The sequence below is a fragment of the Podarcis liolepis genome, assembly GCF_965112155.1.
Source record: "Podarcis liolepis genome assembly, chromosome: 15".
Classification (NCBI taxonomy): Eukaryota; Metazoa; Chordata; class Lepidosauria; order Squamata; family Lacertidae; genus Podarcis; species Podarcis liolepis.
Window position 1 is genome coordinate 28,073,508 of NC_139566.1, and position 23,322 is coordinate 28,096,829.

General features: G+C 45.1%; 2 protein-coding genes across 5 annotated transcripts in view; one reads left to right on the plus strand and one right to left on the minus strand.

Annotated features, from left to right (window-relative positions):
• RSPH14 (radial spoke head 14 homolog) overlaps positions 1–23,322 on the minus strand; it is a 62,421-nt gene that overhangs the window by 20,777 nt on the left and 18,322 nt on the right. The window lies entirely within an intron of this gene.
• The window catches only part of GNAZ (G protein subunit alpha z), a 40,375-nt gene that overhangs the window by 8,095 nt on the left and 8,958 nt on the right, over positions 1–23,322 (plus strand). Inside the window, exon 2 of the mRNA XM_083478828.1 lies at positions 13,200–14,475. Within this exon, the coding sequence (XP_083334954.1) occupies positions 13,753–14,475 (723 nt within the window). The 5' untranslated portion in view covers positions 13,200–13,752. The remainder of the gene's footprint in view (positions 1–13,199; positions 14,476–23,322) is intronic.

The following is a 23,322-nucleotide window of genomic DNA, read 5'->3' on the forward strand; positions in this document are numbered from 1 at the left end:
GCCACATGGGAGGGGGTTCATGGTCAGTTCCACCCTTTCACACTTCCTTCCCTCTCTCCCACCCCCAGTTTCTGGGAGGGTGGTGTAGGTGCCTCTCATTACCATTCTAGCAGGTGTCAGAAAGCAATGCCCTCCATTGGCCTCCCATGCTGGTGATGCCATGGGAGGAAGGGCCCAAAATGGTGTCAGAGCTGCTGGAGGTATGACATTCAGCACAGCCTGGGTTTTCTTACAGTTATCGACTCATGCAGCTGACCTGCCTAGTTTCAGTTTGAGACTCTATTTGCTTTTCACAGACTTATTAACTAGCTCACAACCTTATGCAGAAGCCGTGAATTCTGAAAGCTGCTAGGGAGAGCTTTAAGAAGGTGGGGGAGGAAACACGTCAAACATTTGCAGCTGCACCCAAGAGAGCATGGTCCAGATGGGAATTCACAGTTATCAGGCAGAATTGTTGGGTGACCCATCGTCTCAGGGTTACATGAGGTACAAAAGCGGTCCAGCACATTGTAATGGTGGCAGTTCATACCTGCAGGCCATATTTGTAGGAATAATTGGGGGGAGAGGGAGAAGAAAGGGGGTGGTGTATTCCAGTGGTTCAGTTGTACTGGTAGACTTTTCTTCCTGTTATTTGGGACACAAAATATGGTAAGAGGTAGAGAACCCAGAGGAACCTCTGACCGTTGAAAACAGCAGCAGGAATGGCTGCTTGCAGAGTCTCGTTCATGTTGACCAAATCTCTGCAGAATGCTGTGTGGCCATGCAGTATGGAAATGATTCACTCCAGAGCAAATCTTCTGAGAGAGAGCAAACGGGATAAAATGTACCTTGTTACAGATGAATAAATTGAGAGATGGGGAGAAATGGTGCAGAACACACCCACTTGTATGAAAACAAGGGGGAAAGATGTATGAACAGACAAGGCAAGGCAGATGCAGTGTGAAAATTAGAAATGAAATGAGAAATGATATTGCAGTTTAAAACTGGTGATCATCAGAGCCCTTGGTTTAAAAATGTCCTTCCCACGTATTGGATTGCTCCAAACAACATGGCAACCGTGTCAATCCTTACTCCCTTCCATGGATCATGTAGCAGGCTGGAAGAATTGTGGCTGACACAGAGCCATGTGGAAGAATGCTGAGCAAATCTGAAGCAGAACAGTACCTTCATTTGTTGGGTATCATTTGGCTCAACACAAAACAAAAACAAAACTAGTTTGGGATAGTTTAAGCTTGGCTCCAGTTTGCGATTTGATATAGCAATTACAGCATCCATCATTTCAAGCTTCTCCAGATTCACTAGGCTTGTGTCAAAGTATGCAAGGTCTTGCAGAAGCCTGCAGCCTCACTCGGCAAAAGTAGCCCTCCAGGTCACCACTGCTCCTGCCTCTAGTGTATGACTGTATTTATTTATTTCTTAAATTTATATCCCACCCTTCCTCCCGAAGGAGCACACTCCAGTTTACTTTACATCCAGTGCATGTCCACTGCTGGTATCTGATGCTGTTTGTACATAATGTTAGTCACTACTTCCCTTTATTACATATATAGCTCAAGATATGACCTAACCCCTCCCCTGACAGCATATGAATCAATATGGCTAATTTGACCCAATAACACCCCCTCATCACACACAGAGACAAAACTCACTGCAAGCAACCGAATGCAGCCAGCCATGCTCTGGGCTCTCCAATCTCTCGCTTTGCAACAATGAATGAATAAATAAATGATCTGTCCACATGGCGCTGACACAAAAACTCTGCACATACGCTATGCAAAAGAACAGAATATCATTCTCCCCCCTTCTCTCTCCCCACAACCTCACAATGTCTATGACAACAATGTCTCACACCAAATGTAACTTATAGGAAGGACTCTGCGAGTTGAAACATTATATGTACCTTTGTTATTCATGAAAATCTTTTCATAAAATAAAACAATGTTAGCCACAAGCCACATCTATCCTGGAGTTTCTTGAGAAATACAACCGTGCCTTGGGTCTCAAACACCTTGACTCCTGAACAAATCGGCTCCCGAACGATCGAAACCCGGAAGTGAGTGTTCTGGTTTTCGAACGATTTTCGGAAGCCGAGTGTCCAGCGCTCCTGCAGCCAATCGGAAGCCACACCTTGGTTTTTGAATGGTTCTGGGAGTTGAACGGACTCCTGGTACACATTCTGTTCAAGAACCAAGGTACGACTGTAGTGCGTTTTGATGTGTTTCCTCCCAAACCAGCAATTGAAAACTTAAGCCATATGAAGACACCCAATGCCCCCTCTCCACCCACTGGAGTGGACAGATAGTGGGCAATTTGGAAATATGTCTAGCTGTCCGGATGTGAACAACGATGTGCAAATGTGATTTGAAGCAGAAGTGGAGAAAACTGACCTTGCTGCGTTTTAAGTCAGTCTTGTGATGGGTTCCATTTGTACTGTGCTGGCTACAATGAGTTCTGGAAAACATAACACTTGGGTGAGAATAGAATTTGGGGAATGAGTGGAGTAGGGAGATCCGACCTTGCGTGCTATCATTACAAAGGAGAAGTTTATCAGACTCGATGGTTTGCTCCACCTCTTCGTCCTACTTTGAGAAGCAGGTGGCATTTTATCACAGTCTGGGTGTTAACGCTATTTTTAAGCATGAGAACAAGGCCGGCTATCCATCATCCCATGTAGGGCGCTTGCTTTGTAAGACGGTAGGCAAGGGATGGGAATTATTCACAAGCTGGCTACCCAAAGCACCAGTGAGTGAAGAACTTTCTAATGGCAGGGCTGGTCAGCAGTGGAACAGAGGCTGCCTTAGAATGTGGTAGACTCACCATTGTTGGAGATTTTTAAGGAGACGCTGGATGCTCAGGATACTTTGATAGTGGATGTCCTGTTTGATGCATTGTCTAGTTCTGCGAATCTTTTCATACCACTACAGCCCAAGTTAGATCACTTAAAGGATTTCATCCATTGCAGAGGTCTTTATTCACTAATGTTTGCTTGTTACAAAAAAGCTGGGAGAGGAGAGGGAAAGAAAACAACCCTGCTTCCTTCTCTCTCCCTTTAATCTGTCAAATGGCAATGGGTCTACCCTGATTCTTCGTTAAAAGAGAGTGGAAGGAAGGGAGTTTGACCAGGCCGACATCTCAGTTCTGTTTCTTTTAATGGTTGGTTCTTTGTTGTTTAGATTTCCAGCTCATTTATGCACTGTCCTATTTACGTGTCTGTCTGTGGGTAGATGCCTCTTTGTAAAATAAGTCTTACACTGAACTATGGCTCTCCCTAACTGGTAATGTGAGGGGGCTTGGTTCCCAGTTAAGTGGAAAAGCTAAAGAGGGCTACACAAACCTGAGCAAAGGAGCATCCAGAGAAAGCCATCTTGCAGGAGATTTATAAACCAAAAGGCAGAGAGAAGGCAGAACTGTTAAGTACCTAGGAGAAGTAGAACTTAAGGACTTGCAGCCCAGAATGGGTAGGGAGATAGAAAACGCCTAACTAAATTAGATTGTGCTCAAATCCTGTTTGCGGGTTTCCCACAGGCATCCATCTGGTTGGCCACAGTGAGAACACGATGCTGGGTTAGATGACCCATTGGCCTGATCGAGCATGCCCTTATGTTATCAAACAAGTTCAATTCTCGAGACTCTTATGAATTACAATCAGGGGTCAGTAAACTTTTTCAGCAGGGGGCCAGTCCACTGTCCCTCAGACCTTGTGGGGGGGCGGACTATATTTTTGGGGGGAAAGGGGGGGGGAGAACGAATTCCTATGCCCCACAAATAACCCAGAGATGCATTTTAAATAAAAGCACACATTCTACTCATGTAAAAACATGCTGATTCCTGGACTGTCCACGGGCTGGATTTAGAAGGCGATAGGGCCAGGCCTTAGTTTGCCTACCCATGAATTACATCTTGTGGTGTTGAAGGAGCAGACATGCTGATCACAGTTTGAAACTTTTAAATAGATAAGAATCCATGGAGAACGCATGAGGAGCCAGAAGAGTGGAGATGGGCAAATGTTGTCCCTGTCTTCAAAAGGTGGGGTAAAGAGCGGGTCTCAAAAACTACAGACCATGCCAGTTTGACAATGATGCCTGGCAAAATTCTAGTACACGCTATTAAAATTAGCATGTACAATGATTACTAGGAGTCAGCAGGGGTCATCAAGAATAAATCATACCAAACCAATCTCACCTTTTTTATATAACTACTATTTGATAACCAAATGGATTGTGGAAATGCCATGGACATATTATGCCTTGATTTCAGCTAAGCAGTCGACAGAAGCCTCCTGTGATATCCTTATTAACAATATGGTAAAATGTGGGCACGATGATACTGCCATTGGGTGGAACCACAGCTGCCTGAACAAGTACACAATATGTGCTTGTTCATGGCTCAGCATTAACCTGCAAGGGAGATCTCAAGTGGAGTGCCCCAGAGCTCTGTTTTAGCCCCTGTACTCTGCAACATTTTTATAAATGGCTTGGATGAGGGAGTAGAGGTGATGCCTATCAGATTTGCAGGTAATCAGTGGGGACACAGGGCTTGCTGCTTTGCTACACTACCCCAGATGTTCCTTATAACCACAGATGACAGCTAGGCCTTGCCTCTCCATCTACAAAAGTGTTGGCAGCACCTCTTGCTTTCTTGGTGCTTCTACCGAGGCAATGATGTATAGGAGCCTTCATCAACCTGCTGCTGTTCCCCATGTTCCGGACTAAATACTCATCAGCATGTACCAGCTGGGGCTGATGGGAGTTGTAGTCAAAATATGTGGAAGGCACCAGACTGATGAAGAAGACTGCTGTACAGGATGCTTAATCAGCCTGCACTCCATGTTTAATAATGCATGATTAATAAAACCCCAGTTTATTTCACCACCATTCATGCTTGGCCCCTAAACCTTTAAGTAACTAATTCACTGTTGTCGCCTGGGAACCCTCTGCTGAAGCATATACATTCAACCATCTCATATGGCCCTCAGGCTTATTTACAGTGGCCGTCTGTTGTAGTCATACTCCCGTTTTTAGTGTACGGAAGTGCCATTTGGAAAAGCAAGGGATGGCAGTGGGCGAGGTGGATTTGAGAGGCTTCGAATAGAACAATCTGGCACCTTTAAAGGTGGGGGAGCTAGAACATGTGGTGGGCTGGTGAGACAGCCAAGGAATTGAGTGAAAACAGAGATAGAGAGAGCGCCAGCAGCCAGGCAGAAAATCTGATAATTGTGAAGACAATGTTGTATGGATGTTTCCCCTGGAAGGCTTGTGGCAAGGACGCTGCCTCTTGTGCTCTCGATTCACATCAAGAGGTGCACATTGGGGATCAACTTACAATGGGAGTCAAATACAAATGAGCTCAGAATATCCAGTGGACATGCTTCAAGAAATAACTTCTAGGAATGGGGCCAGAATAGAATATGTCCCGTGATCCGAGAACAATCCGAGATAGGAACTGCATTTAGGGAACCCTGAGATGCCATAGAAGAATGTTCTTTAACCCAGCTTCCAAGGTTGTTTAGAAGTTCCAAATACATCACAAGGAGTGGGCAGATGACTAATAACAGATGTACCATGAAAGTCCTATCCACAAGGTTTCCAGTGGCGTGTGAGTGTGTGGCTTGTACATACCCCATCCTGTCTTTGCAGTGTGTAAGATGGAACCTCTCGAAAAAGCAAGTGTATCCAGTGGTACCTCGGGTTACATATGCTTCAGGTTACATACGCTTCAGGTTACAGACTCTGCTAACTCAGAAATATTACCTTGTGTTAAGAACTTTGCTTCAGGATGAGAACAGAAATTGTGCAGCGGCAGTGGGAGGTCCCATTAGCTAAAGTGGTGCTTCAGGTTAAGAACAGCTTCAGGTTAAGAACGGACCTCCGGAATGAATTACCGGTAAGTACTTAACCTGAGGTACCACTGTATATAGAAAGAGATTCACTGAACCTGCGTAGCCAAATCAAAGCCCATGCTTAGCCTTGACTGCTTAACTGCTTATTTACTTAGCTTCTGCCCCTCCTTTCGATCTCCAAGACAGCTTACATAAAACAATAAAATGCAATTAAGTTGAGGCTGCTTCTGTCACCTCAGGCATAGCATTGCTCTGGGGTGGCTGTTCGCCACTCCCAAAACCCGATTTGTCATCCAGCCATTCTGCCTTTGTCTATCCCTTTCCATCTAATCTACCAGTTTCCTGGATGCACTTCCTTCTCCCATCTCCCACAACTGCAGGTGTTCTATCACTCAGGCTGAGAGAGGAACTAGGACACCAAGCGAAACAAAAATGAGTAAGAGTGGCAAGATTTCTCCCTCTGTTGTCCCCCCCCCCCCCCGCTGCCTATTGTTTCCCATATACCACTTTCCCATCTCTGGAAGGAAAAAAAGCATGTGTACTCCCATTTCTCCCACCCAAATGGTGAGGAAGCTTCTTTGGAGAATATAATTTTGAAGCCCACACCTTAAATAAATGACAGCTCAAGAGGGTATGGAGATTCTCCCGGGACTTGTTATTCAAGAGCAGAATGGAACCCACTTTTTCTCCTATTTTTGGCTGCATTTCTAGTTATCACATTACTTGCTGCCCAGGAAATTCACAATAATGTACTACAGAAGCACTAAGAATTAATGCATTTGCAGAGCAGATAGGCTGCAAAGTGAGCAGGCTTTTGGCTGGAGCACAGAGGATGCCTCTGAAAATGGCTTCCCTGATTAGACTGAACCTTGCTCTGGCCATAACGTGCAGAGCTATTTTTCTAGAAGTGCGCCTGGCTTTTGAGATAATGTGTGAATAATATCAGTTTTATCAGCAAAGCAATGTTCTGTACTCCTTGAAAACCATCCCAATAAGAGCAATTGGAGTGCCATATTCTTGTTAAAGAGCTGCAGCATGCAGAGGTTTATTTAAGAGAGGAACGTTTAGGATGCTTCTGTCCTTCATGGCTGTATAGGTGCGTTTGAAAACATGCAGGCAGTGTCTTCAAAAGGCTCCAGGGGGTGGCAGGTATCATCATACTTTGCTCCTGATTTGTATAATTTCTTTTGAGTACAGAATCTCAAATGGATTCCTAGGAGGACCTAGGAGTGTGTGACTGGTGCGGTCGCACTGGGTGGGGAGTTTCTGGGGTGCTGCACCTATGACACCCAATGGAAGGGGGGCACCCGATTTTGGCACTGCACAGGGTGCCACTGAGATTTGAGGTGCCAAGTGAAGTGGTGCACTGGTGCCAATTTGCTTTGCGAAGATAATTTATATTCCAGTTATAATCCATATTTGGAGATTTTTAAAGCGGTACATGCTTTACAGTTGTTTGCTTCCTCAAGTTCCTTTTCACCTTCGTAGGAATTGAATTGTTTGTGCTCTACAATGCAAGCCTGGCTCCCATGTGTGGCCTTGAGGGCACTTCATGCAGTTCCCTCCCCACAGGTGGACAGACAGCTGTGAGCCTTGTCAGAACTTCCAGAGAGAGAGAGAGAGAGAACAGACCCCACGTAAGGCATTCTGAGAGTCTGGGAGAAAAGTCTGAAGGGAGTGAATGCATGAATAAGCCTGTGAATGGGAGCTGGTTTTGCTGTGTGTCTTTGCTCTTTCTCCCTTTTCGTTTGTGGTCTTGAAAACTTCAGTTTCACTGTGGGTTTCTAGTCATAACTCATGCCTGCCTTAAAATGTTTTGCTGTCCTTGCTTGCATCCACCAGGGAGATGGTGGCCTTTTCAGGAGGGGCATTATTATTATTATTATTATTATTAATAATAATAATAAATTTTATGATTCGTACCCCACCTATCTGACTGGGTTGCCCCAGCCACTTTTGGCAGATTCCTACATATATAGAAACATAATAAAACATTACACATTGAAAGGCTTCTCTATACAGGGCTGCCTTCAGATGTCTTCTAAAGGTTATATCATTACTCATCTCCTTGACAACTGATGGGAGGGAGTTCCACAGGGCGGGCGCTACTACTGAGAAAGCCCTCTGCCTGGTTGCCTGTAGCTTCACTTCTCGCAGTGAGGGAACCACCAAAGGCCCTCAGAGCTGGACCTCAGTGTTTGGGCTGAACAATGCGGATGGAGACACTCCTTCAGGTATACAGGGTCAAGGCCGTATAGGTTAGGAAACAGTCTTCCAAGAAAGGCTTACCTGGCACCAGTTGAAGACCTTTCTCTTCACCCAGGCCTTTTTAATAACTTATGTAGTAGTTTTAAAATCTGTGTTTTGACTTTCGAACTATAGTGATGCCCCACCCGGCCCAACTTTAGCTGTATCTATGTTGCTTTTGATTTTATGGCTTCCATATATTATTTTGCTTATTTTATTATTTTACTGATTTAATGTAAGTTTCCTACAGAACTTTATTTAACTTCTGTCTTATTTTATTTATTTTAACTTTGTGTTATGGTGTGGCATGCTAATGCAAATAAATAAAGTAGCTAATATTTTATCATCAAGCTATTTGCTATAGCCATGTTCGGACTTACGTGGAACATATGATATAAATTCCTTAAGTAAAAGGCACTTCGTTGTAGTCGATTTATGCCTCACCTTTCCATCAGAAGATGTCCAAGGCAGCTAACAGAACAAAAATTAAAAACCAGTATCAATATCAAAACAGGGTTAAAGGGCACGGCATCAACAAAATAAGCAGGAGTCAAACAGATGGCAGATAAAATTAATCTGCCAAGTTTTAAACCGCCTGCAGGAACGGATGTCTTCAAAAGGGTCATGTATACCAACCTACTCAATGCCAATGAACTGCTACCAGTCTGCGGTGCTCTAGAGCAGATTCTGTACAATTTATCTATGGGATTGAAAGGATTAAGCTCCTAATTGGTGCTGTTGACAGATCAGCTTCTACAGATTAAAGGCAGTGCTCTGATCTAATCCAGTTATCTGGGCTCTGTGGCTGCCTGGACCTCACTGCCTCCTCTGCAGAAGAGGAAGAGGAGGAGTGTCTCGAGGACTGGAGGAGCAGGCGTCTGTGAGGAAAGGGAAGCATCGTGTTTGTGGAAAGAAATGCTGGAGGGTGGCTGTGGCACTTGGACCAATCAGCTTGCAGCAACCGTTGCCCATGCAGAAAGTGCAACGTAAATTGGAAGATCATTTTGTAATTGAGATTGGTTGGGGGGACGGAACTGCTACAAGTACCTCCATAGAGGTGTCAGTATTTGTTGTTGTTTAGTTGTTTAGTCGTGTCCGACGCTTCTTGACCCCATGGACCAGAGAACGCCAGGCACTTCTGTCTTCCACTGCTTCCCGCAGTTTGGTCAAACTCATGCTAGTAGCTTTGAGAACACTATCCAACCACCTTGTACTCTGTCGTCCCCTTCTCCTTGTGCCCTTCATCTTTCCCAACATCAGGATCTTTTCCAGGGAGTCTTCTCTTCTCATGAGGTGGCCAAAGTATTGGAGTCTCAGCTTCAGGATCTGTCCTTCCAGTGAGCAATCAGGGCTGATTTCCTTCAGAATGGAGAGGTTTGATCTTCTTGCAGTCCATGGGAATCTCAAGAGTCTCCTCCAGCACCATAATTCAAAAGCAGTCAGCCTTCTTTATGGTCCAGCTCTCACTTCCATACATCACTGCTGGTAAAACCATAACTTTAACTGTACGGACCTTTGTCAGCAAGGTGATGTCTCTACTTTTTAAGATGCTGTCTAGGTTTGTCATAGCTTTTCTCCCAAGAAGCAGGCGTCTTTTAATTTCGTGGCTGCTGTCACCATCTGCAGTGATCATGGAGCCCAAGAAAGTAAAATCTCTCTCTGCCTCCGTTTCTTCCCCTTCTATTTGCCAGGAGGTGATGGGACCAGTGGCCATCATCTTCGTTTTTTTGATGTTGAGCTTCAGACCATATTTTGCGCTCTCCTCTTTCACTCTCAATAAAAGGTTCTTTAATTCCTCCTCACTTTCTGCCATCAAGGTTGTGTCATCTGCATATCTGAGGTTGTTGAGGTTGTCAGTAGTTATCCCTGTGTTATCAGAAGGGCCTGCTGGCTTAGGCCAATGGCCCATCCTGTTCTCACAGCAGCCAACTAGTTGTCTGTGGGAAACCGGCAAGCAGGATTCGAGCACAAGTACGCTCTCCCCTCCTGTGGTTTCCAGCAACTAGTATTCGGAAGCATTGCTGCCTCTGACTGTGGAGGCAGAGCACAGTCATTGTGGCTTATAGAAGGGTTGGGAATAAGGAGGGCTGGGTTCTCCCAGTAGACCTCTGTGCGATTTGCAGTCAATTGTATAGGCTGTCTGGCTCTTTAATGATAGCAACAGCATAGCTGCTTTTCCCACCTGAATTAAGCTGCTGAAATGAAGAAGGCTGACCAGGAGTAGACTTCTGTGTGAAAGCAGTGGGCGCTCAGTCTAGCTCTGCTACGGGAAACAAACCCCCTGGTTCAGAATGTGCTCAGAAGGCCCCCTGTTCTTTAATTTTAAATATCTCTCTCATGCACCTGGCACTGGTTGGCAGATCTTGGGGTTTTAGTAAAACGAACACACACACGTGTCAATCTGACACACCTGGAGTCTGCCAACTCCGTTTCATAGCATGCCTTCGTCCAGGGATAATGCCTGCAGACGCCTAACCAAATTAGAGTTCAGGAAGAATGTAAGAAGAGTCCTTCTGCTAGAGGAAGGAAAAAACTCAGTTCAGCTTCCTGTTTCTGATGCTGGAGGGCGTATGGTGAACAAATGCTGGAATGGATGAGCCTTTCGTCTTACTGTCCGAAGAGCTGGTCTTCAGTTCATTTTTAACTGTAACTGGGCTAAGTATTCGAGGAACCTAAAACCTATCCCCCCTCTGAAGCTTTCAATATTTATTTTTGCAGTTGCTTGCTGCAAGTTTTAGAACAAAAATGACATTGACAGTTGCTTTTTGGTTCTTAAATTGCTAATTTTAAAGTCTTGTATGGTTAACCGCTTTGGGCTACATAAAAAAAAAATTAAGCTTTTTTGACCTGGTGGACCAGAACATTGTCTCCCCCCACTTCGCAGGCAGTTCACCTGCCAATCACCTGATGTCATGAGACGGATGAATGGGCACTCCTGTCAAAATTAACCTGTGGTGTGGTGGGAAGGTTCTGTGTTGGGATTGTGCTGGCAAATTGGCACCTAGCAGGATTGAACTCTCCGCTTACCAGCTGATAAGTGAAGGCTTCAATCCTGCTCTCCACAGGGGTCTGCTTTGCCAGAACATTCCCTGCAGGGAACGTGCTGGTGAGGCGGTACCCAGCAGGATTGAACCCTGCCCATCAGCTGATGTCACCCAGTGATGTCAGTTGACTGACAGGTGGCCGTGGTTACAGTGGAAATGGCCTCGCGGGTCAAATTGGACCACTGGCAGATGAAGATTGACCCATGGGCTGGAGATTCCACCCTCCCCTTTATAAAAACAGAAAATAATAATGTCAAGAAGTCTTAATATGACAGAAGCAACAAAGTAGTAAAGGCTAAGGCGTCCAGGATATTGATTAAAATGTTCAAATCAGATCATATTTTTTTATTTATGTATGCCATTTAATCAGCAAAGTTTCTAAGCACCATACAATAAAATTATGTCTGTTCTGGGAGTTGCAGTCCAAAATATGTGGTGGACACGAGGTTAGAGAAGGCTATAAAGGAATCCTGGCTTTTTTGCTCAATTTAGAAAGTTGAGTCAGACTGGATGTGTTCTACTGGTTCCTGCTGGGGTTCTGACAGGGAGGGACAGCTTAACTTACTGTAGGCTGAAGTGTGTTGGGAGAAATCAGCAGGAAATGTCATAATATACGGGAAGACATGAGGAAATAGCAGAGCATTTCAGATACAAAACAGGTATGCACATGCTAATTATGAGATCACTGGAGTGGGTGATTATGAATTGCTGAAGGGCAAATCTGTCAATTTAAGTTTCTCATTTTTCTCAATTTTAAATTCAGTTCTCTACACTTCCACATCATTTTACAAAGGTTCTCACTGAAATTTATCAGCATTTTAGTGTGGACTTCTTTTAAGAGACATGTTTTTGTATGGCATTTTGCCCAATAGACACATGTTTGCAAAGCAGTTTCCCAAATATAATGCATTACTGTATGCTATTTTCACATACATTTGCATTTTTGGGCACACTTTAACCCAGCAGAGGCATTTTTGTGCAAACATTACTTGGCTGGAGAACTGCACTACAAAATTCGCAGAAGTGTGAATTTTGAAGGCTGCCTGTGTTGCAGTCCTTATATTGTTTTGGAAAGTTCCAGTTAAGTGGGTTTACCTTTAAATGTGGACTGAATAAAATTTCTCTCTCGTCCCTAATCCAGAGTAGGGGAAGAAAGCTTAAGGGAAACAAGGGTGGGTGAGGCAGGAAGAACAAGGGGCAAATGTCATGCTAAGGCTTCCCTCTCGTTTGAGTTGAGGAGTGAGGATCTACTTGGGTATTTGATGAGCCCACAAAGACCCTCTAAAACAGCCTCCCTCCCTCCTGGGCTGATGTGAGTTGTAGTCCACAACATCTGTAGGGCATGAGGTTTGGGAAGGCTGCTCTAAAGGCAACAGAGTTTCTGCACTCATAGAATTGTAGAGTTAGAAGGCACCCCAAGGTTCATCTGGTCCAACCCCCTGCAATACAGGAATCACCGTTAAAGAATCCCTGGCAGATGGCCATTCAAACACTGTTTAAAAATTTCCAATGAAGGAGAGCCCATTTGAAAAGCTTTGCTTTAAGATCTTGATTTAAAAATTCACTTCATGAATTGCAGAAGAAAAAGTTCAATGCCAAAAAGAGAGAAAGGAAAGCAATGGTGTGTGTGTGTGTGTGTGTGTGTGTGTGTGTGTGTGTGTACCTGCACATGTGCATTCAATGGGTGTTGGACTCTGAGGCAACAGGGAAGGAAATGGTGGATCTGTCTCCCTTTCCCTCTTCTTTCCTTCATTTTGGGAAAAACCAGTCAGGACAGGGCTGTGCAGGAAGAGGAGGGTTGTCTTCTTCACGAGAAGAGCTTGTAAACAGCTCATGTGGGTTTGGGTAATAAAAACATCAGGCTGGAATGACAAAGGGATTAGGTTTGCTTTTGTGCCAAGCACACAATCTCCAGGGCTCCTCAGCCTTCAGCTAGCCGTGTTTTTGCTCCATTCCAAGATTTCCTGCTTTCTATTTGGGTTGCTTGCTTGGGGGAGGATAAGATGTTCAAGTTCCCCAGTTAAAGAAGTTCATTTAACGTTTCCCCCTCTGTCCCACTGTCTTAACAGGGGGAGACTGTGGCTTCACGTACCCAAACTTGACCAGCATAAAGAATCACGTCTGAAAGGGAAGCCGGATAAATGCAGGACAAGACTGGACAGGAGTTTTCACTGCACCTGATGGCATTGCTACAGCAACTGGAAACTACGAGTGAAACTTAGAAGTGCGGCAGGAGCCAGGGCACCTCCTCCTTGCCTTTGTGCAGGAGAGCTATGCAGGAGAGCAAAAGGGGACACTGGGCAGATTTTGACCACTCTGTGGGCAAGGAAAGCTTCCCTTCCATAAGAGGAACGTGCAAATGCTTCCGCAGAAAATGGGAGTGCTAATGAGCTCTGCTGAAGCTACTGTTTGTTTGTGGTTGTCTGTTATGACTTTGCAACCTTCCTGGGACTGAAGTACTTGGTCCTGGTCTATTGGAGGGCATCACAAATTGGACAGTACTCTCACCCTGCTCCTAGAAGATACACCAGATAAAAAGAATCGCTGCAGTTATTTCTGGGAAGCAGAGAGAGAGAGTGTGTGTGTCTACAGCTATCCCCTTCTGCTAGTCTCTGCTGTACCATGGGATGTAGGCAAAGCTCTGAGGAGAAAGAGGCAGCGCGGCGGTCCCGGAGAATTGACCGCCACCTGCGCTCTGAGAGTCAGCGGCAGCGGCGCGAGATCAAGCTCCTACTCCTTGGCACCAGCAACTCTGGCAAAAGCACCATTGTCAAGCAGATGAAAATCATCCACAGCGGCGGCTTCAACTTGGAGGCTTGCAAGGAGTACAAGCCTTTGATTATCTATAACGCCATCGACTCCCTCACTCGCATTATCCGCGCCCTGGCCACTCTGAAAATCGAGTTCCACAATCCCGACCGCGCCTATGATGCGGTGCAGCTTTTTGCTCTGACGGGCCCCGCGGAAAGCAAAGGGGAGATCACGCCTGAGCTGCTCGGGGTGATGAAGAGGCTCTGGGCTGACCCCGGGGTACAGGAGTGTTTCTGTCGCTCCAACGAGTACCATCTAGAGGATAATGCTGCCTACTACTTGAATGACCTAGAAAGGATTGCTGCATTAGATTACATCCCGACGGTTGAAGACATTCTGCGCTCTCGGGACATGACCACAGGGATTGTGGAAAACAAGTTTACTTTCAAAGAGCTGACTTTTAAAATGGTGGACGTTGGCGGGCAGAGGTCTGAGCGCAAAAAATGGATCCACTGTTTTGAGGGGGTTACAGCAATAATTTTCTGTGTGGAGCTGAGTGGATATGACTTGAAGCTGTATGAAGATAACCAAACGGTAAGTCCAAATGTAGCTTTCGTCCATCCCCCATCCCCTCCAGTCTTCATTGTTTTATTATGTGTATTTTGATACTGCTTGTGGGTTCCAGGCATGATGCTCAGTTTCTTTTCCGAGTGCTCAAGGAGAAGGTATCCTAGAAACAGCTGCTGAGCTTCATAACTGCCCTTATATTTCCTACAAGCCTTTCATATGGGCTAGCTTCTGTGACCAAAACAGAATGGTTTTTATCATAATGGAAAAGGGTAGGGCATACCAATGCCCTCTGTCTGAAGTTTCATTGCTGCTCTACCTTCAAAGCTCAGAAGATATGATGACCCAGTCGTTGGACCACGTGACTCTCTTTTTGTAAAGAGACATCATTGTCTTGGCAGCCACTTTTAGGTTGGATGTTGTGTTCCTCTTGCAGGTACTGTTGCCGTGTAAATACAGAAAACTCTGGGTAAAGTATTCTGGAGGGATGTACATGACACAGTTTAAAAAAGGAGTTCCAGAAAGCCTTTGAAGCTTCAAAATTAAGTTGAATTAACCTTTTTGTGCTGTTTAAAATGGCACCCGCTGGTCTGAGACTTGCTATCTGCGTGGGTTTTCACAGAGAATTTTATGGTGCTCACTAAACAGCTTCTGTCCATATCATAAAAACCGACTCCCTTTGCAGTCTCTTTATGGTGCTAATACTGGCCTCCAGTTTGCTTGAACAAACAGATACAGTAACTATGGAAATGACTGCATATGCAGAAGTGTGCGTGGATCATTGCATTCACCCTCCTTGACTTGACCTTTGTTGCCAGTTTTGTTTGTGCTTTCTAGTCTCTTTCCTCAATATATAATTTAACTAAGATGGTAACATGCATAATTGTAGATGATTCGTTTGCAGAAGGTTCTCTGTATGGAATTCCTGGTATCCAATCAATGGCTTTGTTATGAAATGTTCTTCATGCAGAAAAAGAGCGCTCATGGTCACTGCTGATAATGTGTGTGCTCAGCAGATGAAAATTCCATATTTATGTCTGGCTCTGATGGAGAATCTCAGGGCTTATCCCGCAAGCCATTTTGCAGATCCCCAATCTCAGTGTCACAGCTGAAGTCATAATTGTGCCTCCACATTGATGTTGTTGAAGATTTGCAGAGATTGGGGGGTTGTGGGTAGGAACATAAGAACAGTCTGCTGGATCAGGTCAAAGGCCCATCTAATCTAGCACTCTGTTCTTACAGTAGGCAACCAGATGCCCCAGTGGGGAACCCACACGCTTGCCCCACTTGCAATTCTCAGCAATTGCTATTCAGCAGTGTATAGCCTCTGAGAATAGAAGTAGAACAAATGTCAGAGAAAATGTCTCAGGAGCCTTGCACACTCTGCTTTGCCTTCCCCTATTCATCTGAAGCACTTCAGAAAGCTTGGGAGATCTTTCCAAACCTCTGATAATGTCACCTCCTCTGGGAAATAAAAGAATGGCTCAGTATTCCAGGCAATATTCTCCTGAAACAGATAATTCAGCTTGGTGTCCATAGGAACTGAGGAGAACCTACAGGCCTATGAATTTTGAAACAAAGCACTTTTTTATTTAATTGGGGGGGGGATGCACCCTTTTCTGTAGGATGCAATTAAGTAGTAATCTCAGGCTCTATTTATAATTGATGTGCAATTATGGAGAATGACAAGCAGCTCGAGTTGGAGGTAAGAGCTGCTTCATTGAGAGATCCTTCTGTTCTAACAAATGGTGGGAGAGAGTGAAGGATCATTTCAAATGTTGTTATAATGGTTAATGTGGTTTAGGCAGGGAAGAGATCAGGCAACAATCTTGTTTGCAGAGTTGCAAAGCAGTCCTGAAAAGTCCTGCATACCTTGATACCACTCTGGGATTGTAGATATAGAGGTCAATGCAACTTTTTCAGATCAAGGTTAAACTTTGCCACTAGAAGCTGAGCCATCTGGGCTTGATTCATCATTCGTCCCCTGGCCTGGTGGCCTCCTGATGTTTACTTCTTGTTTCCTTTTACACTGCTTTAATTTTATTCATTTTTGGATTGGGCTGTGTCTATTTTCATTCTAGGAGCTTCGGATGAAATGTAGATTATAAATGCTTTCCCTAAATAAAATAAATATGTTTACAACTCCCATCAGCCCCAGCCAGCAAGATTGACCTAGAACATTTAGATAATCAGACATGTTTGCCAAGGAAGGCTATTGAAATGAGGCTACAGAAAGAAAATTGTTAATTCAGGAGTACCAGGAAATGTAGCTAAGTTGGCTCTTGAACAGCGAGGCTTCTGCTCTTGTTCTCGTTTCAGTTCTCTCACTGCATGCCCACTAACAATCTTTAACATGGGGGGGGGATCCTTCTATAAATTTAAATAATTACATAATTACAGCCCTCTCATCAGAAGTAAACGGGTGAAATGTACTCCAAGAAATTGTTCTCCCCTTGTAGCATAATGTTGTATCCAGAGCAACACCCAAACCCTGAACTTTATTGAATCTTACAAGTATGATAACTTGCCAACCTTCATTGTGATCGCCCTTCCCCAACCTGGTGCCCTCCTCATGTTTTGGACTACAACTCTCATCATCCACAGCATCATAAAGCCATGCCGTCTAGGTCTGATGGGAATTGTACCCCAAAACAACTGGTGGGCACCAGATTGGGGGAGGCTGTTGTATGTCGCTTAGATTCAGCCTCAGTCTGGCAGATAAGATTTTTTTTTGTTTGTTTTTTGAGAAGAGGCCTGACAGTTGTCTTCTCTTCATCTCTACGGGAAACTTTGGGGAGCCAAAGTCTCAGTCCCTCAAAAGCAGCTGTAATCATCCAGGATGGAGAAGAATCCAAGCTACTTGCACAAGTGGGGGTTGTTATTGTTTCTGTTTGTTACTCTGTTATGTATTTTTGTGGTTTTATATTGTACACCTCCCTATGGTCTTCTGACGAAGGGTATTATTAGTACAGTGGTACCTCGGTTTTCAAACGTCTCCATTGATGAACATTTCGGTTTATGAACTCCGTAAAACCAGAAGTAAATGATTCGGTTTTCGAATACGCCTCGGAAGTCGAACATGCCACGCGGCTTCCGCTGAGTGCAAGATCCTGAGGCCTAGCTGTCGGCTGTTGAGTTTTCAATTTTTGAACATTTCAGAACTCGAATGGTCTTCTGGAACGGATTACGTTCGAAAACCGAGGTACCACTGTAGTAGTAGCGGTAATAGTAGTAGTAGTAGTAGTAGTAGTAGTAGTAGTAGCACTCCACCCATCTGACTGGGTTGCCCAGCCATTCTGGGCAGCTTCTGACAGATCTAAAACATTAAACATTAAAAACATTTCAGTCCCGTGATGGGGCCTGAATCCAAATTGGAAGGGATGCAAATGGTCCACACCCTCCAGACTGGCCTGGAGTTGTTCAGCAACCAACCGCTCAACGACCTTGCCCAGGAATGGAAGATTTGAGGCTGGGTGATAATAGACCATAATAGCCGTGTCCGAAGATGTTTTTTTAAAGAAGAAGTTTAATAACTGCCTCTTTAAAGGGTTCAGGGCAGACTCCCTTACAGAGGGAAGCATTCACCATCCCACACAGCCCATTGTCCAACCTGCTTGGCTCGCTTTTATGAGCCAGGATGGGCAAGGGTCAAGGAGATAGGTGGTCGGTTTCGCTCATCCAAGTAGCCTGTCCACATCCTCGGAGGCAATAGGTTGAAAATGATCCCATACAACCTGACTAGACAGAGCTCTGGCACTCTCCCACCCCAGCTCTGCTACCATGGTGGAGTCTACCTCCTTCTGTATTGAAATGGAATCCATCAATCAGTGCCCTTTTAGAACCAAGGGCCCCTGCCCCAAAATGTTCATAGCGTACAGGGCATGAATATGTCAGTGAGTGTGCAGGCATACTTGGCAACTACTGGGTGGATGTACAGGGCTGCCATGCTGGGTTCAAGCAATGTTTTGATGGACCTGAATTAGTATTAGACATTACTGGTTTTTATTAGAAATGGTTTGCTGCTCTGCCTGCTACCATGCTCATTCCACTGTTTCTTTCGCCGTTAGGGGAAATGTGCATGGCCTGCCTGGCCAATATCTGTTTCGTTTACTTAGATGAGCAATCCTTGCAGAGGGGCTGCTGTAAGCGTTTGAACTCCAAAAGCCCCTGACTGTTCCAGCAATCTTCTATTGTCACTGAGAATGGAAAACTTGAGATGTACGTGACCCAAAGTGTCAATGGTCATAAATGTATTGGACAGTTCAGAGCCACTGCTTCCATCCGATACAATTTCCACTGTTGCTGTTATCCTTGGTTCAGAATCAAATCTATTTCTGTTTAAGCTTTTTCTCCTTTGCAATCAAGCCGTTTCCTGATTAGGGAGTGTCAAGTCTGCAGTCCTAAAGGTTATTTGTATTGTAGCAAGGAGTAAATGCATTTAAATTGGTGATACTTCAGAGAAAACATCTTTTGATGGGACTGCAAGCCATCATGCTGAATTTAATATTTTCATTCGGCAACTGTCTATAAAGTCATAAATATCTCCTGAGGGATATGGTAGAAGATAGAAACTAGCAATCCTACAAAGTAATATGATTCTGCAATAGAAGAGGATCAGAGCATGGTTATGGTTCAGGTAATGGAACTATTGCATGTTCAACATTTAGTGGGCATGCAAAGATATGCGCACATTAGACCAGAAGAAAGCTGGAATATGATCATTCCTGACAAAGGAATGCATAACCCCGGTCTTTTAAGCTAGATAATCTGAGGAATATTATCAAGACAAGAATTTTACACAATTGCTCAGTGTGAAGGAGCCAAGAATAAATGGAGCATTGACCACTATGAAAAATAGTACAGGTTTTTTTTACATGTGCCCTTTAAAAAAAATGAAGATACTATTGGATGTCCAAAATGAGACTAATTCGGGAGGCATGGGCTTAATTGGCACACACAAGGGGTTGTATAAAAACACAGACAAAAAAACCAAGAGTTTGTATCAAGAATGACTATGGGCACCTTTTACCCTCTTTTCTGTGCTCCAGTGAGCACTCTTGGAGTGGTTGGGAGAACTCAGCCCTAGGCAGTGAGGGTACATGTCGACCTTCCCCAACCCAGTGCCCTCTAGATGTTTTGGACTACAAATCCCAACAGCCCTAGCATCATGCAGCCTTGTTTGACAGAGTGCTCTGTTTCGTGTATTGAGGAACATGTTTTGGACATGCAACAGTCTGCTTATTTTGCTTGTAGGGTTTTGGTTTTTTTAACTGATGAAACTGGCAATTTTCTAAGACAAGATTTTATGAATATTTGTTAACTTTGTCAGCAAAGGGTCTTATGGGAGCATTGTGGCATAATCTGTCATGGACTACAGCCCACTTCATCAAATGCATAGTGTGTGATCCTCTTGTGTTTGCAAAAAGAGCCTGGTCACCTTTCACAGTAACAGTGGTTGGCGATAACAGAATCATCTTGGGACTGCGGTGTAAATTTTATGCATCTGTACTGAGACAGTGGAACAAGGTCTCTATTTAGACACAAGTGACTAGAACTGAAAATTTTCATAAATTGCAATTTCACCCTGGATGTTCCCCTTTAAAGCTGCTTAATTCCAGGATGGCCACGTTAAGATCAGTACAGTGGTACCTCAGTTTAAGAACAGTCCTCTTTAAGAACGATTCAGTTTACGAACTCCACAAAACCAGAAATAGTGTCCCGGTTTGAGAACTTTACCTTGGTCTAGAACAGAATCAGAATGGTGGAAGGGCACTGGCGGTGGGAGGCCTCATTAGGGAAAGCGCGCCTTGGTTTAAGAATGGTTTTGGTTTAAGAACGGACTTCTGGAACAGATTAAGTTCGTAAACCGAGGTACCACTGTAACAGAGAGGCCCAGTAGGCTGAAACGTTATCCTACTGATTCCTGAATGATTGCCATTTCTGGTGTCAGATCTGTGTACAATTATTTAACCAGGCCAGTCCCTAAGCAAAAGAATAATTTTTTAATTTGTCAATTTGGGTACAAATAAATAAGGCAGGCTTGCACAAGTTGTGACTCAGCAAGCCAAATGCTTGATAATCTGCTTGTCCACCCCCACCCCCACTTTTTCTTTTACTGCCTGCCAGGGGAGTTGTCAAGCAACCATCTGGCTGGCCACAGGACATAGCCAGTGGGCTGCATTTGGCTCAGTAGGTCATAATGTTGTGCTGGCATTTTCTACAAAAAGAGATTCAAAGACCTCTTTTAAATGCAGGTGCCTGAAAATACATCTGATGCTTGAGTCTGGCTTTGTTAGAAAATAAAATGTTTTAAGGCTTGCTTTTGGATGGTGAGTGGCCTTTTCTTATTGACAAACGCTGGTAAACTCTATTTGAGGAGTTGGACTCACTCCGCATAGGACAGGTGGGATGTGCTGGAACCGCCTTGACTGGGGTGCTGCTCCCGTGCTCAAGGAATTTCAGCTTGCAATATTAAGCCAGAAGCTTCCTCTATTTCGGCAGCCCCAGTTCTTTTCCTCCCCTGTTTCCATAACAACGTGTCTGTAATGGAGCACATAAATGCATTCTGAGGTTTTCTGACAGCAGTGCCCTTCCATCGTTAGCTTGTAAATCCTAAATTCTCACAGCAGAACCTGGGGAGACTGTAACACAGAGGGGGTTTCTTTAATGGTAACTGTCAGTCCAGCCCAGAGCTAGGCACTGGCATTGTCAAGGCCAGGCTCTGAAGGGAAGGAACTCGTACACAGCACTATCCAAATTCCATGTGCAGCAGCCCCAGCTGGAAAGGGAAGAAGGATGGCTCTTGTGCACTCATTCTTCCATCCCTACATTTCCCTCTGTGCCTCTGCACAATTTCTCTCTCTTATTCACGTCAGCAGAGTTAGCTTGAGGGGTGAACGGCTGACTCATGTGGACTTGGCTGCTTCCACAGTGAGACCCCTCTGATTCAGGCAGGGGAAACCAGACACATGTTTCAGATGATGTTGGTCCTGCTTCATGTAAGTTTGAGTACAACGTGTCAGATGATGTTTACATGCTTATTCTGCTTGGATATTATTTAGAGGACAAAAGCCATCCTAGCATGTTGAGATGTGTGTTTAATTGTAGAAAGTAAGTGATTTGGGGGCAAAGGGGGTGAGCAGGCGGATCCCCATACTTGCCAAGTAAAGGGGGTATATAGCAGGTGCAGCTGGATGGGTGCTTGCTAAAGTGCTCTTTGCTATAGAGCTGTTAAACGTATGGATTATTTATGCCTTTCCCCCCTCCCTTGCATCTGGCCATTCTCCTTCGTCAGGCAGCTGCAATGATTTCAATGATTTGTTTAGGTAATGTGATGGGACGATGAGCTGCTTGTGCGTAAAATCCAAGTCCCTCAGAGTTTGATCAAGTTTGCAAACCTCTGTCTGTAACGGAGCCCCTTAAACATGGCTCCCTCAGTCGCTGGCAGATTCCGACAGTGGTTGCTTTCGGAATCGCTTCCAACATAAAAGCTCCTTAACGGAAACACGTCTTCTGGACTCTCTGCGTGACAGTTTCCGGCGAGGAGTGGGTGTCCCTACGGGAGGTCCTGAAACCTCCCCACTGCCCTCGCTGGAAGTGTCTCGGAGCCATCCCTCCTGCTCACTTTCCCTCAGCTCAGCTCCTCTCCCCCTACTGGTTCCCTCTTCAGCTGCTGAGTCTCTCTCCACCTGTGTGAGCCCTTTCACCTCCCTTCCTTCCGATGGCAGTTCCCTGACAGGTAACATATGGATGCCTGTTCTGCTAAACCAGAGATTTTCAACCTTTTCCAATCCACGGCTCCCTTGACCAACTACATTCTTTCTGCGGCACCCCTGTGGGGCTCAGGAGCCCAGTTGTGCCCCTGCTTTCCAGCAGAGCTGGCAGCCTCTCACCCTTTTTTCAAATACCCTCCCTTGTGGAGTGTTCCCTCAGCCTCCTCTCCTCTCCACTCTCCTTTGGAGTCCTCTGGGCAGCTGCTGCTGCCACCCCTGGTCTCTGAGCTGCCCACCCTGCCCCAAAGAGAGGTGCCTCCTCACACTGCCCCTTAGAGGCCTGGGACTACAGCAAGGGTTGGCGGACTGGCTGGCTGGACTCCCTCTCCTGCTTGCTGGCCTACTCCAAGGCCACCTCAGCTCCTGGCCACCAGCACCTTCTGACCATCCCCAGAGACACCATTCACCTGCAGAGCTTGTAGCCAGGGCTGCTGCAACAAACAGCTGTGCAAGCCTTTGGGAGGTAGAGATGCGATAGGGCATCAGAGGGGGGGGGGGGAGGAAACAAGGACAGAGACCAGAGTTGCCTGTGGCACTCCTGACTATCATTCAAGGCACCCCAGGGTGCCATTGCACACTGGTTGAAAACCACTATGCTAAACCATCACCTCCCCCTCTCCTTCTGAAGTTCCTGCATGGTGTGTCTTAATCTCTTTAGCAGATAGGCATGGCTCCATTCTCCAAATGCCTCACTAGGGCAAGGGTTACCCAGTCTTCTAGGCCAGCCATGCTTCACATGCACAGCAGTCAGAGCAGTGGGAGATCCCAGAAGTCCAACTGTTTTATTCCCTTTAGACTTTGTGAACAATTTATTTGAAATTTTCAGATAAAATTTATAAGTGCAAACAACTTCTGTTAGAGTGGAATGATAGGTTTTCTTTGGTCCCGGGCAGCAGGGATGCATTCTCCTTACCCTGATCCTCAGATCCCTACCACCACAAAAATGTGTGCTGAAAATTAAGATTTGTGCTTAGGAAGGCCCTGTTTAAAGACATCTTAACTGGAGTTAAGTTTTAAGGACAGGGCAATGTAATGTTACTTGACTTTCTGCCTTTTGCATTTTATTTTCGAAAGTGACAACATTATCATCTTGACATCCTGG